Source organism: Idiotropiscis lumnitzeri, chromosome 8, assembly GCF_059441095.1.
Source record: "Idiotropiscis lumnitzeri isolate Australia: NSW breed Sydney's pygmy pipehorse chromosome 8, RoL_Ilum_1.0, whole genome shotgun sequence".
Lineage (NCBI taxonomy): Eukaryota > Metazoa > Chordata > Actinopteri > Syngnathiformes > Syngnathidae > Idiotropiscis > Idiotropiscis lumnitzeri.
In genome coordinates, this window is record NC_142398.1 from 1,277,501 (window position 1) to 1,292,622 (window position 15,122).

General features: G+C 42.6%; 1 protein-coding gene across 15 annotated transcripts in view; it reads right to left on the minus strand.

The window, feature by feature from the left end:
- galnt7 (UDP-N-acetyl-alpha-D-galactosamine: polypeptide N-acetylgalactosaminyltransferase 7) overlaps nucleotides 1-15,122 on the minus strand; it is a 252,559-nt gene that overhangs the window by 197,224 nt on the left and 40,213 nt on the right. For 12 of the 15 annotated variants that reach the window (XM_088301672.1, XM_088301678.1, XM_088301668.1 and 9 more), the window contains exon 2: nucleotides 8,402-8,468. The exons of the other annotated variants lie outside the window; for them this stretch is intronic. In XM_088301672.1, the coding sequence (XP_088157798.1) occupies nucleotides 8,402-8,468 (67 nt within the window). The remainder of the gene's footprint in view (nucleotides 1-8,401; nucleotides 8,469-15,122) is intronic. 15 annotated transcript variants of the gene reach the window in all.

Here is a 15,122-nt window from a genome sequence, read left to right on the forward strand (position 1 = left end):
AAGACAAATTCTTGCAAAAGTTTATCAATTTTATATATATATATATATATACACATATGTGTAGCATTTGTGTTGGGTTACATCCTTATATGGCGTTTAGAGGAGAATCGCGGACGAGACGTATGTTGCAGTTGCCACTTTGGATAATTCTTATCGGCCACTCGAGGCCCCCATAGAACATTGAATCAAACCAGTACATTTTGAGTGTCCTTTGGAAAACCATATTCGACTAATTACAATATTGAAATTCGACGGTAATAGCGGATCATTAGGGCCCGAGCAGCGACTGCTACGAGGTCCCTCTTGTTTTTCTAAAAATTATTAGGGTCAGAGCAGCGACACTGCGAGGTCCATATTGTTTCTGCAGAAATTATTATTATTATTAGGGCCCGAGCAGCGACTGTTGCGAGGTCCCTCTTGTTTTTGTAGAACTTATTATTCGGGCCCGAGCAGCGACCGCTGCGAGGTCCCTCTTGTTTTTCAAGAAATTATTATGATTAGGGCCCAAGCAGCGATCGCTGCAAGGTCATTCTTGTCTTTCTAGAAATTATTAATATTATTAGGGCCCAAGCAGCGACCGCCGCGAGGAACCTCTTGTTTTTCTAGAAATTATTAGGGCCGAAGTAGCGACCGCTGCAATCTCCCTATTCTTTTGGTAGAAATTATTGTTATTATTATGATTATTATTACAATTATTATCATCATTATTAGGGCCACAGCAGCGACTGCTGCGAGGTACCTATTGTTTTAGAAGAATATATTATTATTATTATTATAATTAGGGCCCGAGCAGCGACCGCTGCAAGGTCCCTATTGTTTTTGTAGAAATTATTATTCTAATAATTATTAGGGCCCGAGCAGCGAGCGCTGTGAGGTCCTTATTGTTCTTGTAGAAATTATTGTTATAATTATTAGGGCCCGAGCAGCGACCGCTGCGAGGTCCCTATTGTTTTTGTAGAAATTGTTATAATTATTATTATTAGGTCCTGAGCAGCGACCGCTGTGAGGTCCCTATTGACTGTGTAGAAATTATTATAATTATTATTATTAGGGGCGGCATGCTGGCCTCACAGTGAGAGACAGCAGCGGGCGTGGGTTTGATCCCGGCTCCGGCCTTCCTGTGTGGAGTTTGCATGTTCACCCCGTGCCTGCGTGCGTTTCCTCCGGGTGCTCCGGTATCCTCCCACTTTCCAAAAACATGCATGGCAGGTCGATTGAGCACTCTAAATTGCCCCGAAGTATGAGTGTGAGCGCGGGTGGTTATTTGTCTTTGTGTGCCCTGCAAATGGTTGGCAACCAGTTCAGGGTATCCCCCGCCTACTGCCTGAAGATAGCTGGGATAGGCTCCAGCACCCCCCACGACCCTAGTGAGGAGAAGCGGTACAGAAAATGGATGGATGGATGGATTATTATTAGGGCCCGAGCAGCGACCGCTGTGAGGTCCCTATTGTTTTTGTAGAAATTATTATTAGGACCCGAGCAGCGATTGCTGAGAGGTCCCTATTGTTTTTGTAGAAATTATTCTTAGGGCCCGAGCAGCGGCCGCTGCGAGGTCCCTATTGTTTTTGTAGAGATAATAATAATTATAATTATTATTATTTTTCCGATCATTCGATCGCATTTATGACCCCCCAAACATGCACGAAAACTCACCAAACTTGGCAGTCTCATCACGCATGGTGAAAAATTTGATATTTTAACGTCGTCGTAAACGACACAAACAAAATGGCTTTCTAGCGCCAACTAGAATAGGAAAAATAAAAAAAAATCCTGACCCGTTTCACCTAGGCCTCCGAAAATTGCCAGGCACGTGTAGTACCCCGAGATGTACATATAATTTATTTTACAACAAAAGTATAATATGAACAGGAAGTGAGTTATGAATTTTTGAAAGTCCAACTTTTGCCCTTTTTTGCATGTTTACAGGGGTCATTCTTTTACACCCTGATCCTAGAGGGTTCATCCGATTGCCTTAAAATTCCGGCTGTACCATCTTAAGACCTGGGACAAACACTGGGGCAAAAACTTTTAGTTTCCGAAATACTATATGACGGGGGCGGGGCTTCAAAGTTTTCATTTAAGATTTCCTTCGCCGCAATGGACAAAATGTTAAATAACTCTCCTGCACATGCTGCTAAAAATCCAAAACATCACATGTTAGATAAAGAGTCGGTACCCAAAGACATCTATATGTTTATATTCAGTTATACACCTTGCACACCCCAGTGGCGACAAAAAATATAATTTTTTACATTTTGACGTACTGCACGGTGCCCTTTGAACGAATCCGATTGAAAATTGGCTAGAAAAGACTCAACACATTGATCTCACTCTATCCCGCTTTTTGTGAATTTCCGTCGAAGGGCGTGGCTATTACGGTGCCGCAAAGTCTGATTATTCACCGTGGAAACAAATGCTCCGGCAAGATGACTCAGATGATTTCCGGCGCGACAGGACGTCACTTTCGGCGCGACATCTTTTCCTCCGCTTTTATCCACCGGGCGAGTAAACGCAACTATGGTTTCGTGCACCACCACATGCAACACTTGCACCATTCTCATGGAAAGACTCTCCCTGCTAGAGGGACGTGTCCGCCAGCTAGAGCAGAGTAATGTGGTAAGCGTAAACGTGGCGGACACGACTGTTAGCACGGGTTGTAGCCAACCTGCTAGTCTGGTTAGCATTGGCCGTAAACGGCTTGCTAATCGCGGTGAGCCTGTTAAGACACATAGCAGTTCCATTCCACCTCGGTCTCATGGCTCCCGCACCTTAGTGATAGGTGACTCCATTACCCGCAACATTAAGCTTGAAAATCCAGCCACAGTAATGTGTATTCCTGGGGCCAGAGCACCCGACATAGAAGCTAATCTTATGGAGCTAGCGCGCAAGACACCTATACACCAGCGCAGTGCAAACAACGCTAGCTATTCAGATATAGTGATACACGTTGGCTCCAATGACACTAGGATGAAGCAATCAGAGATCACAAAGAAAAACATAGCAAGGACTTGTGATCTCGCCAGAAAGATGAGTCGGCATCGAGTAATTGTCTCTGGCCCCTTGCCTGCGAGAGGCAATGATGAGAGGTTTAGTAGATTATTCTCGCTAAATAAGTGGCTGGCTAGTTTTTGTAGTGAGCAGGGACTGCAGTTTATAGATAACTGGCCTTCTTTCTGGGGCCGACCCGACCTGCTGAGGATGGACGGCCTTCACCCTAACTGGGAAGGCGCCATCACTCTTTCTAGAAACATAGATTATTGTTTGAGCCTTCCATGACTATTCATATTAGAGCAGGTCGGGCTGCAGGCGAATAGTGAGCCTGTAAGGAAGGGTATGGAGTCTGTAAGGCTAGAGCTAACTAGCGCTATGCTAGACTTAGACAACACACATAGCTTTTCTTCTAGATTTGAGCGCTACACACCATACGCTGGTAGATCTCATACTGATATAATTTCTACTGAGGTGGCAATACATGATGGGTTTAAGCATTCCTCCCCGGTCGGTTTTATTGACGACGAGCCGTTCTCTCAAAATAATAGCACTCGAAAGCTGGTAAATAACTATCGGATTCCGACCGTCAGAATTTCTCGCCGCGTTTATAGTCGCTCGAGGTACAATCCGGGACCTAGGCAAAGCAATCTCCTTAATATTATGACCAGGAGTCCTGTTGCGCGGAATAACTTAGATAGACCTATTTTACTGAAACTCGGTTTTTTAAATATTAGATCGCTTTCATCGAAAGCCTTGTTAGTTAATGACCTTATTAGAGACCATAATCTTAACATGATTGGTCTTTGCGAGACCTGGTTAAAACCAAATCAGTTTTTACCGCTAAATGAGGCTTCGCCTCCAAACTTCGTGAGCTCGCATGTTGCGCGCCCTCAAAAGAAAGGCGGGGGTGTAGCCCTCATTTCCGAATCTAACCTAAAACTTAGTCCTCGTTTTAGCAATTCCTTTAAAACATTTGAAGTTCTCATTATGCGATCCTCAGCCGAGCTGCCGTTTTATCTTGCCGTTCTTTATCGTCCACCTGGCTCTTACTCCGGCTTTTTAGATGAATTTTCTGAATTCGTAGCTGATTTAGTAACTCATGCGGATAATATACTTATCATGGGCGACTTCAACATTCATATGAATCTCCCGTCGGAACCACTTACGGTAGCGTTTCGGACAATCATTGATATGTTTGGTTTCACGCAAATAATAAATGAAGCAACGCATATAAATGGCAATACGCTAGATTTGGTATTAACCCGAGGCTTAGCATCTTCAAAAATAATTGTATTACCATATACCAGTGCTATATCTGACCATTACTTTATCAAATTTGAAGTCTTGGCTCACTGTCATCGTTCTGACCATAATCAAAATTATAGCAGCCGTAACATTAGCTCCTCAACCATCGTTGCGCTCTCTGAGCTACTCCCTTTAGCAACTGCTTCGTTTCCTAATTATATTGGTACGATTGATGATCTCACAAACAACTTTAATGTCGCTTTGTTAAATGCGCTTGACTCCGTCGCGCCTTTAAAAACTAAAACTCGTCCAAAGAGGCTTACTCCGTGGTTTACAGAGGAAACGCGCGTACTGAAACGATCTTGTAGGAAGCTTGAGCGCAAATGGCGTGCGACCAAACTTGAGGTCTTCCGTCAGGCATGGTGCGATAGTTTACTAATATACAAAGAAGCGCTTAATTTAGCCAAAACTAATTATTATTCTAGATTAATTGTCTTACATAAAAACAATCCTAAATATTTATTTGATACCGTAGCAATGCTAACGCAACAGCGACCAACCTCGGATAGCTCTTCCTATTCAGCTCACGATTTTATGCAATTTTTTACTCAGAAGATAGAATGTATTCGTGATGAGATTAAAGACACTGTTCTTAAAATTCCGTCGAATTCCGCGATAAATGGTGTTAATAGGGACATTAGGGCTGATAACTGTCCGATAACCTTATGTCAATTTAAAAAAATATCTCTTGAGAGCCTAACAAAATTGGTTAGTGCGGCAAAACCGACAACTTGTGTGCTCGATCCGCTTCCTGGCAAACTAATTAAAGAACTGTTTACGACCCTAGGACCGTCTGTTTTAAATATAATTAATCTATCACTTACCACGGGTGTAGTACCAGCAGCTTTTAGGACCGCCGTTATCCGACCGTTACTTAAGCAACCAAACCTTGACCCAGAGAGTCTCATCAACTATAGGCCGGTTTCAAATCTTCCGTTTATTGCAAAAATTCTTGAAAAAGTCGTAGCGCAACAACTTAATGAATATATGACTGCTAATGATCAATTTGAACCTTTCCAATCGGGTTTTAGAGCCGACCACTCTACTGAGACGGCCCTTGCTAAAGTTACTAATGATCTTCTCATAGCTATGGACGCCGACACCTCATCAATATTACTCTTACTCGATCTTAGTGCCGCTTTTGATACCGTTGATCATAACATATTATTAAAACGCCTTGAAACGTGTGTTGGCATTTCAGGTTCAGCGCTTTCTTGGTTTAATTCGTATCTGTCGGAGAGGACGCACCGTGTAATTCATGGCAATACGACTTCGGATCTTTGTAAGATCATATGTGGAGTTCCGCAGGGATCGGTACTTGGACCTCTATTGTTTAGCATCTATATGCTTCCGCTTGGTGATATTATACGGAAATATAACATTAGTTTTCACTGTTATGCTGATGATACGCAATTATACATGCCGTTGGATATAACGAATCCCCGCGACTGCTATAAATTAGAGGCGTGCCATGCCAAAATTAAACAATGGATGTCTTTCAATTTTTTGCGTCTTAACTCAGATAAAACCGAGATGCTCATCATTGGACCAGCGCGTCATCGGTACCTTTTCAAAGACACCACTCTGAATATCGATAAATGTAATATTATCCAAAAGGATTCAACAAAAAATCTCGGTGTTATATTTGACGCAACTATGTCTTTTCAAATGCACATTAAAAATATTACTCGAACTGCGTTTTTTCATCTGCGTAACATTGCTAAAATTCGCCCAATGCTATCAACGTGTGACGCGGAAATCTTAATCCATGCGTTTGTTACGTCTCGCCTCGACTATTGTAACGCTTTGCTCTCGGGTCTCCCCATGTCGAGTATTAAAAGTCTGCAGTTAGTTCAAAATGCAGCAGCTAGACTCTTAACTAAGACGAGAAAGTTTGATCATATTACCCCGATATTAGCCAATTTGCATTGGCTTCCGGTCCACTTGAGATGTGATTTTAAAGTTCTGCTACTTACTTTTAAAATATTGCACGGCTTAGCACCTTCTTATCTCGTTGACCTCGTGGTACCATATGTTCCGTCCCGAAACCTTCGCTCACAAAATGCTGGTCTTTTAGTGATCCCGCGAGCCAAAAAGAAGTCCGCAGGTTCTAGAGCGTTCTCTATTCGGGCACCAATGCTTTGGAATGCACTTCCCTCAGATATTAGAGGCGCCACCTCAGTAGAAATGTTCAAAACACTATTAAAGACGCATTTATACTCTTGTGCATTTAGCTGAAATATTTGTTGGCCTGTTTACTGCCGCTTTTTTTTCTTTTGTTTTCTTTTCTGCCCCCTTTTCCCCCGGCTGGGGGATTAGGTGACGGTGACCCACTAGGAAGTTTAAGGCATTGACCAACTGGGCATGCACCTGTTCCAGTGATGTCGTCTTCCTGCAGCGCGACATTTGATCAATTTATTTATATACTTTAGCATCTAATTTAATTATTTGTTGGCCTGTTTACTGCCGCTTCTTCTCTTTTCTGCCCCCTCCTTCCCCTGCTTGGGAATTAGGTGATGGGGACATGCTTTGAAGATTACGGCACTGACGAACCGGGAAGGGACCTGCTCTGCCGAAGTCGTCTTCATGCAGCGCCTTTTCTGATTTCCTTATATTTCAGCACTTCATTGAACTACTTGTTGGCCTGTTTGCTATTTCTGTTCTTTCTTTTCTGTTCCCAATTCCCCGAATTAGGTGATGGCGATTCACTTGGAAGTGGCTGTACTGAATTTACACCAACTGACCGGTACAAGATCGAAGGCTCATCTTCGGATATGCTGCCATGGATATTACGGCCCTGGATGAGGACCCACTCCACTGAAGTCATCTTCCTGCAGCACTTCATTCAATTGACTCTTATATTATCTCATCTATTATTGCATAGCATCATTGTATGTGTCAAATGTTGCCCAGTTGGCATCCATTGCAGCCTGGTCATCCTGGAAGGGGGATTCCCCCATCTGTGGTCCCTTCTCAAGGTTTCTCACTTTTCCCCTAATGAGGTTTTGTGAGTTTTTCCTTGCCCTCCTGGGGGTTAAGATCGGGGATGTCGATTGTGGCTATGTAAAGCCCTTTGAGACTGTCTGTGATTAAGGGCTATACAAATAAAATTGACTTGACTTGACATGATCATATCTTCTTGAAATTTTTCACATTTGAGGATATTGCAGCCCTGAAGACATCTACCAACTTATTTTTGATTGTAGTAGTAGCGCCACCAACTGGTCAAAGCAAATACAAAATGTTTTTCTCCGAGCAGGTTAACAAGGTCGCCCTCATATTTGCTCGGCTGAGTGTTTAGGCCTTCAGAATGTCACAATACGAAATTGTCATTTTTTGTGAAAAGCTGTGGGTGTGGCATCGCACATATCGCCAAGAAAACGTATTTTGAGGTTCTAAATATGAACGAAAACTCATGGAACTTTGCACACACATCAGGCCTGACAAAATCATCAATATTTCATTAGTTTCTCGTGCAGTTTTTTTTTTAAATGGCTCTCTATCGACTTCTACAAATTTTTAAAAGAGCAGCCCCGGTTGTGTTTTTCACCTAGCTTTTTGAAAATTTTATGTTGAATGTAAAAGGCCAAGACCTTCAAAAAGGTTTCTTGAAGCCATGAGCTAAATTGCACAGGAAGTCTGCCATTTTGAATTAACTTCAGAGGGGGTGTGTCACCACAATGGACAAAATGCTGAATAACTCCCCTGCACATGCTCCAAAAAATCCAAAACGTCACCTGTACATAAAACGTGGAACAATCATCACTATTTTATAAATTTCTCATGCAGTTTTTTAAAAAAAGGCTCTCTATTGCCCTCTAGAAATTTTCAAAAGAGCAGTGTGTGTTTCACCAAGTTTTTTGAAAATTTTATGGAGAATGTATGAGGCCTAGACCTACCAAAAAGTCTCTTGGAGCCATGAGCTAAATTGCACCGGAAGTTGGCCATTTTGAATTAACTTCAAAAGGGGCATGTCACCACAATGACCAAAATGCTTAATAAATCTCGTTGCACACTTGAGTACAATGACAATAAAGGGATTTCTATTTCTATTCTATTCTATTCTAACTCCCCTGCACATGCTCCAAAAAAGCCAAAACCTCACCTGTACGTAAAACGCCCCGACCTGAAGACATCTATATGTTCTTATTCTGTTATACACACAGCGCCACCTAGTGGAAACAAAAAAACGTTGTTTTTTTTACTTTTTCTTTTTTTTTTTTTTACACGGAGCCCTTTTAACGAATCCGACTACAATTATTGTCACAACCACCTCAAGACATTGGACTCTCTGCCAAATTTTGTAACTTTTCAGCGATGGGCATGGCCGTTACGGTGCGTACTTCACGGAGCCCCTTTAACACATATGACTGAAAATTTGTCAGAACATCCTCAAGACATTGATCTTAGTCAATGCCGAATTTTGCGACTTTTCGGCAAAGGGCGTGGCCACGACGGTGCCGCAAAGTCTGATTTTTCTCTTTGGCAACAAAAGTTCCTGTAACATCACTCAGATCATCCTATTATCTCGAAATTTTTCACGTTTGAGGATAGCCAAACCCTGAAGACATCTACAAACTAATTCTTCATTGTAGTGGTAGCGCCACCAACTGTTTAAAGCAAATACAGGTTATATTCGTTGCTGTGTTTCTCCGAGCAGGTTAATAAGGTCTAACTCATATTTGCTCGGATGAATGTTTAGGCCTTCAGGATGTCACAATACGAAATGTATGATTTTTTGTGAAAAGCTGTGGGTGTGGCTTTGCATAGTTTGCGAATAAACTAAGGCTTATTTTGAGGTTCTAAATATGCACGAAAACGCATGAAACTTTGCAAACACATCAGGCCTGGCAAAACCATCAATATTTTATTAGTCTCTCATGCAGTTTTTAAAAAATAGCTCTCTATCGCCCTCTAGAAATTTTCAAAAAAGCAGTTGGTTGAGTGTTTCACCTAGGTTTTGTGGAGTATGTATAAGGCTAAGACCTACAAAATATTCTCTTGGAGCCATGAGCTAAATTGAACAGGAACTTGGCCATTTTTAATTTACTTCAAACATGGACGACGCTTTAACAACAAAAGCTGCTCTAAATTTAATTACACAAAAAATCCTCTTGAAGATTCCTCACGTTATTTCTCGTAAATATTTAACATTTCCAACGTGCCAGTACCTCAACGTTGCCAGGGTTGCGAGGGCTCTTTAAAGTGCTCGCAGCTCAAGTTATTATTTTTTTTCTATTTTCCTAACGTTCTATTGCATTTTTGTCCCCCTAAACATGCACGAAAACTCACCAAACTTGGCAGTCTCATCGGGCATGGCGAAAAATTTGATATTTTAGCGTCGTCGTAAACAACGCAAACAAAATTGCTCTTTAGCGCCAACTAGAATGGGAAAGATCAAAGGATTTCCTGGCCCGTTTGACCTAGGCCTCCGAAAATTGCCAGGCACGTATAGTACCCCGAGATATACATATAATTTCTTTGACGACAATAGTCTAATATTAATAGGAAGTGAGTTATGATTTTTTGAAAGTCCAACTTTCGCTCGTTTTTGCACATTTATAGGGGTCATTCTTTTGCACCTTGATCCTAGACTTTACACACACAAATCATGAAAAAATCAATATTTTATTAGTTTCTCGTGCAGTTTTTTTTAAAAAATGTATCGCCCTCTAGAAATGTTCAAAATAGCAGCCCCGGTTGTGTGTTTCACCTAGCTTTTTGAAAATTCAATGGAATATGTAAAAGGCCAAGACCTACAAAAAGGTCTCTTGGAGCCATGAGCTAAATTGCACAAGAAGTCGGCCATTTTGAATTAACTTCAAAGGGGGCGTGTCACTTCAATGGACAAAATGCTTAATAACTCCCCTGCACATGCTCCAAAAAATCCTAAACTTCACCTATACATAAAACTTCCTGACCTGAAGACATCGGTATGTTATTATTCTGTTATACAAAACTGTGCCAACTAGCGTACAAAAAATATATATATATTTTTTACATTGTAATGCACTGCACGGAGCCCTTTTAACGAATCAAACTAAAAAAAATTTACATAAGCCTCAAAACATTGATCTTACTGTCTGCCGAATTTTGTGACTTTTCGGAAAAATGCTTGGCCATTACATTGCTGAAAAATCTGATTGTACTCTGTGGCAACAAAAGCTCCGGCAACATGACTCAAATTATCCCATCTTCTCGAAGATTTTCACATTTGAGGATATTCCAGCCCTGAACACATCTACCAACTTATTTTACATCGGAGTGGTAGCGCCATCAACTGGTTAAAGCTAATATAAGTTATTTTCTTTGACGCTTTTCTCCGAGCAGGTCAACAAGGTTGCCCTCATATAGGCTCGGATGAGTGTTTAGGCCTTGTGGATGTCACAATACGAAATTCATAATTTTTCCTGAAAAGCTGTGGGCGTGGCACTGCACAGTTTGCCAATAATACAACGCTGATTTTGAGTTACTATTTATGAACAAAAACTCGTGAAACTTTGCACACACATCAGGCCTGGCAACATCATCAATATTTTATAAGTTAGTTGTGCAGGTTTTTAAAAATGGCTCGCCATTGCCCTCTAGAAATAATCAAAAAAGCAGCCCTGGTTGAGTGTTTCACCTAGCTTTTTGAAAATTCTATGGAGTATGTATGAGGTCAAGACCTACAAAAAAGTCTCGTGGAGCCATGAGCTAGGTTTTCCAAGATGTCGGCCATTTTGAATTTACTAAAAGGGGGATGTGAATTTGAGTGTAGGTCATGAAAATACTATGTTCACACATTTATATACCAAGTAATATAACTTTAGCACATGAAAGTAATATCGCCCGTGCTGACCTGAGCAAAGGCATCAAGCTAGCCAAGGCAATCTACAAGGGGAGGCTGGAGGCCCACCTTGCCAGTAACAGACCACGGGAGGTGTGGCAGGGTCGACGGAGCATCACCAACTTCCGTGGCGGCAGCACGACCTCAGTAGACCCGAGTACATCGCTGGCAGAGGAGCTTAACTGCTTCTTCGCTCGCTTTGACTCGCCCCAACCGTCACACCCCCGCACTTCATGCTCCAACCCCCCCCCCACTCATCGTAGAGGAACACGATGTGAGGCGCGCGCTCCTGGCGGTTAACCCCAGGAAAGCTACTGGACCCGACGGAATACCAGGCAAGGTCCTCAAAGCATGTGCCCACCAACTGGCACATGTTTTCTGCAGGATCTTCAACCGCTCCCTGGCTCAAGCAGTCATCCCCTCCTGCTTGAAAACTTCCACCATTATTCCTGTCCCCAAAAAGTCACCCGCCGTCCACCTGAATGACTACCGTCCTGTTGCTCTCACACCAGTCATCATGAAGTGCTTCGAGAGGCTGGTTCTCCAGCACATCAGGGACTGCCTTCCTCCCACTCTGGACCCCTACCAGTTTGCATACCGGGCTAACAGATCCACTGAGGACGCCATCGACACTGCTCTGCATGTTGTGCTGGGCCACCTGGAACAACAGCAGAGCTATGCAAGGATGCTCTTTGCGGACTACAGCTCGGCATTCAACACGATCATCCCAGACATCCTCGTCGCCAAACTGGACATTCTCGGCCTCCCTGCCCTCACACGCATCTGGATTAAGGACTTTCTGACCAACAGACCCCAGACTGTGTTGCTCGGCCCCTACACGTCCTCCACCCGCATGCTGAGCACCAGTTCCCCTCAAGGATGCATGCTGAGCCCTCTCCTGTACGCCCTCTACACCTACGACTGCAGCCCGGCCCACGGCAACAACACCATCGTCAAGTTTGCAGACAGTGGTCGGTCTGATCTCGGAAGGTGCCGAGACAGCCTACAGAGAGGAGGTAAAGAGACTGACAGCTTGGTGCAAGGACAACAGACTGCACCTTAACACTGCAAAAACAAAGGAGATTGTCGTCGACTTCAGGAGGAACAAGACGGTGACGCCCCCCCTCTGCATCGAAGGCGTGTGTGTGGAGAGGGTCCACACGTTCAAGTTCCTGGGAGTACAGATCTCCGACGACGTGTCTTGGACTCACAACACCACAGCAGTGGTAAAGAAGGTCCACCAGCGTCTGCACTTCCTGAGAGTCCTCAGGAAATTCAACCTGGACAGGAAGCTGCTGCTAGCCTTCTACCACTCGTCCATCGAGAGCCTGTTGACGTACTGTGTCTCCACCTGGTACAGCGGCTGCACTGAGGCGGACAGAGTGAGGCTCCAGAGGACAGTCAAAACAACGCAAAGGATTATTGGCTGCCCTCTCCCCTCACTGTCGGACATCTACACCGCCCGGTGCCTCAGAAGGGCTCTCAACATTGTCAAAGACAATACCCACCCAAACTCACACCTGTTCGACCTGATGCCCTCTGGCAGGCGCTACAGATGCATCAAATCGAGGACCAATAGACTGAGAAACAGTTTCTTTCCGAGAGCCATCTCCATTCTGAACTCTCACACACACACACACACACACGAGAACACCCTTACCTTGCAGAACAGCATTGTGAGGTGTTTTTATATACCCTATTCAGTACTAAATTCCATTGCACTCTCTTATTTATTTATCTAATTTATATATTTGTCTGTATTATTGTTGTATTGCACTGGAGAGGGGAGCCCTCTAATCTCGTTGCACACTTGAGTACAATGACAATAAAGGGATTTCTAATTCTAATTCTAATTCTAAAGACCATGACTACAATCATAGTCATTCCTATGCGTAGTACTTCTAGTTTCATTTTTGTTTCCTCAATGTTTAACATATTCAGTAAATATGAACTTGCTAAATTAAATAATTGACATTCTGTCCCATAAATGTTTAAAATAATGCCGTTAATTGCCATACAATCCTTCAGGGGCCGACGAGCGATGTCTGGGAAGAGGAGGAGCGGTGGTGGTGCGTTGCCCTCGGGCATGTGTCGGTAAATCCAGCGGAGTTCAGCGGCAGGTATTGAAGTTGTCCTGACACAGGTTGATCTCATGACAAGAACAGGCAGAAGTGCGAGAAGCAGACTGGCTTGCGGGTCCACATGGCAGACAGGTGCTAACTTTGATAGGTAAGCTAAACTTTAGCCACAGTAGACCCGTCAGCGACTATGCAATCGGTGGGTGGCATGCATGAGAATCGGGATCGCTCAACATACAGATAATAATAATAAGTAAAATCACTGTAACTGGAGGGATTGTAAACTGCTAAAGCAGGTACAACAAGCGGGTCCAAAAGATTTCCGAGAGTTACTGGTGAGCAGTGGCAGCCAAACGTGCCAGCGTCCACTCAACCGGGAGTTGATTCAATAGTCATCAATATTTTTTTAATTTGTCGTACAGTTGTTTAAAAATGGCTCGCTATCGCCCCCTAGAAATAAAAAAACAAACAAAAAAAAGCAGCCCCATATCTCTGTTTCACCAAAGTGAAAATTTGATGATGTATGTACAAAGCCAAGACCTAATAAAAAGTCTCAGGTAGCCGTATGCTAAATTGAACAGGAAGTCGGCCATTCTGAATTTACTTCAAACATTGACGAGGCTTTGAAAAAAAAAAAGCTGCTCTAACTTTAACGACACAAAAATTCCTCTTGAAGAAGAGTCCTCACGTTATTTCTCGTAAATATTTCACATTTCCAACGTGCTAGGACCCCAACGTTGCCCGGGTGGCGAGGGCCCGATATAGCTGCTCGCAGCTCTAGTTATAGTTTCTATTTTATTCCTCGCCTTTTTTCGGCGCGTAACTACTTCCACAGTTTTCAGCCGATTTTCACCGTTCCAACTTCGTTCTATTCCAAGAATTTACGTGAAGCGTGCTTCCATTTTTCATGTCTTCACCTATTTCCCATAATTCACCATTTCACCTCATTCACCCTTCAAAAATTCATCTATTCATCCACTCCCAATTGTTCTTCTCTGGCACGCCACTGCTTCCCCATATTTCATCCAAATTTCACTGTTCCAACTTCAATCTATTCCAAATATCCATGCCATGCATGCTTCCATTTTTCACACCTTCACTTATTTCTCATAATTCACCATTTCACTTTATTCACCCCCCAAAATGCCATTAATTTCCAATGGGAGATTCAACATTTCACTATTAAATGCTTCAAAATTAAAATTTAACCCATTCAGGTCATTCATTTCACATTCCCATATCCCCTCTCACACCTTCACCTCATTCACCCTTCAAAAATTCATCCATTCCCAATTCCACTTCTTCGACACGCTACTGCTTCCCCATTTTTCAACCGATTTTCACAGTTCCAACTTCAATCTATTCCAGATATTCATGCCTTTCATGCTTCCATTTTTCATGCCTTCACCTATTACACAAAATTAACCATTTCACTTTATTCACCCCCCAAAATTCCATTAATTCCCAATGGGACATTCATCATTTCACATTTATGTGTTTCCAGTTTGAAATTCAAGACATTCAGGTCATTTATTTCCCATTCCTGTAACTCCTTTCACATAATTCATGTCATTCACTCTATTCATGCATTCCCATTTCACATGTTTCACCCCAAAAATCCCCATTCATGTCCAATTAAACGTTTAACATTTCACATTTACATGCTTCCAGTTTGAAATTCAAGACATTCAGGTCATTCATTTCGCATTCCTGTAACTCCTTTCACATTATTCATGTGATTCAATCTATTCATGCATTCCCATTTCACATGTTTCACCCAAAAAATCCCCATTCATGTCCAATAAGACAGTCAACATTTCACATTTACATACTTCCAGTTTCAAATTCAAGACATTCATGTCATTCATTTCACATTCCTGTAACTCCTTTCACATAATTCATGTGATTCACTCTATTCA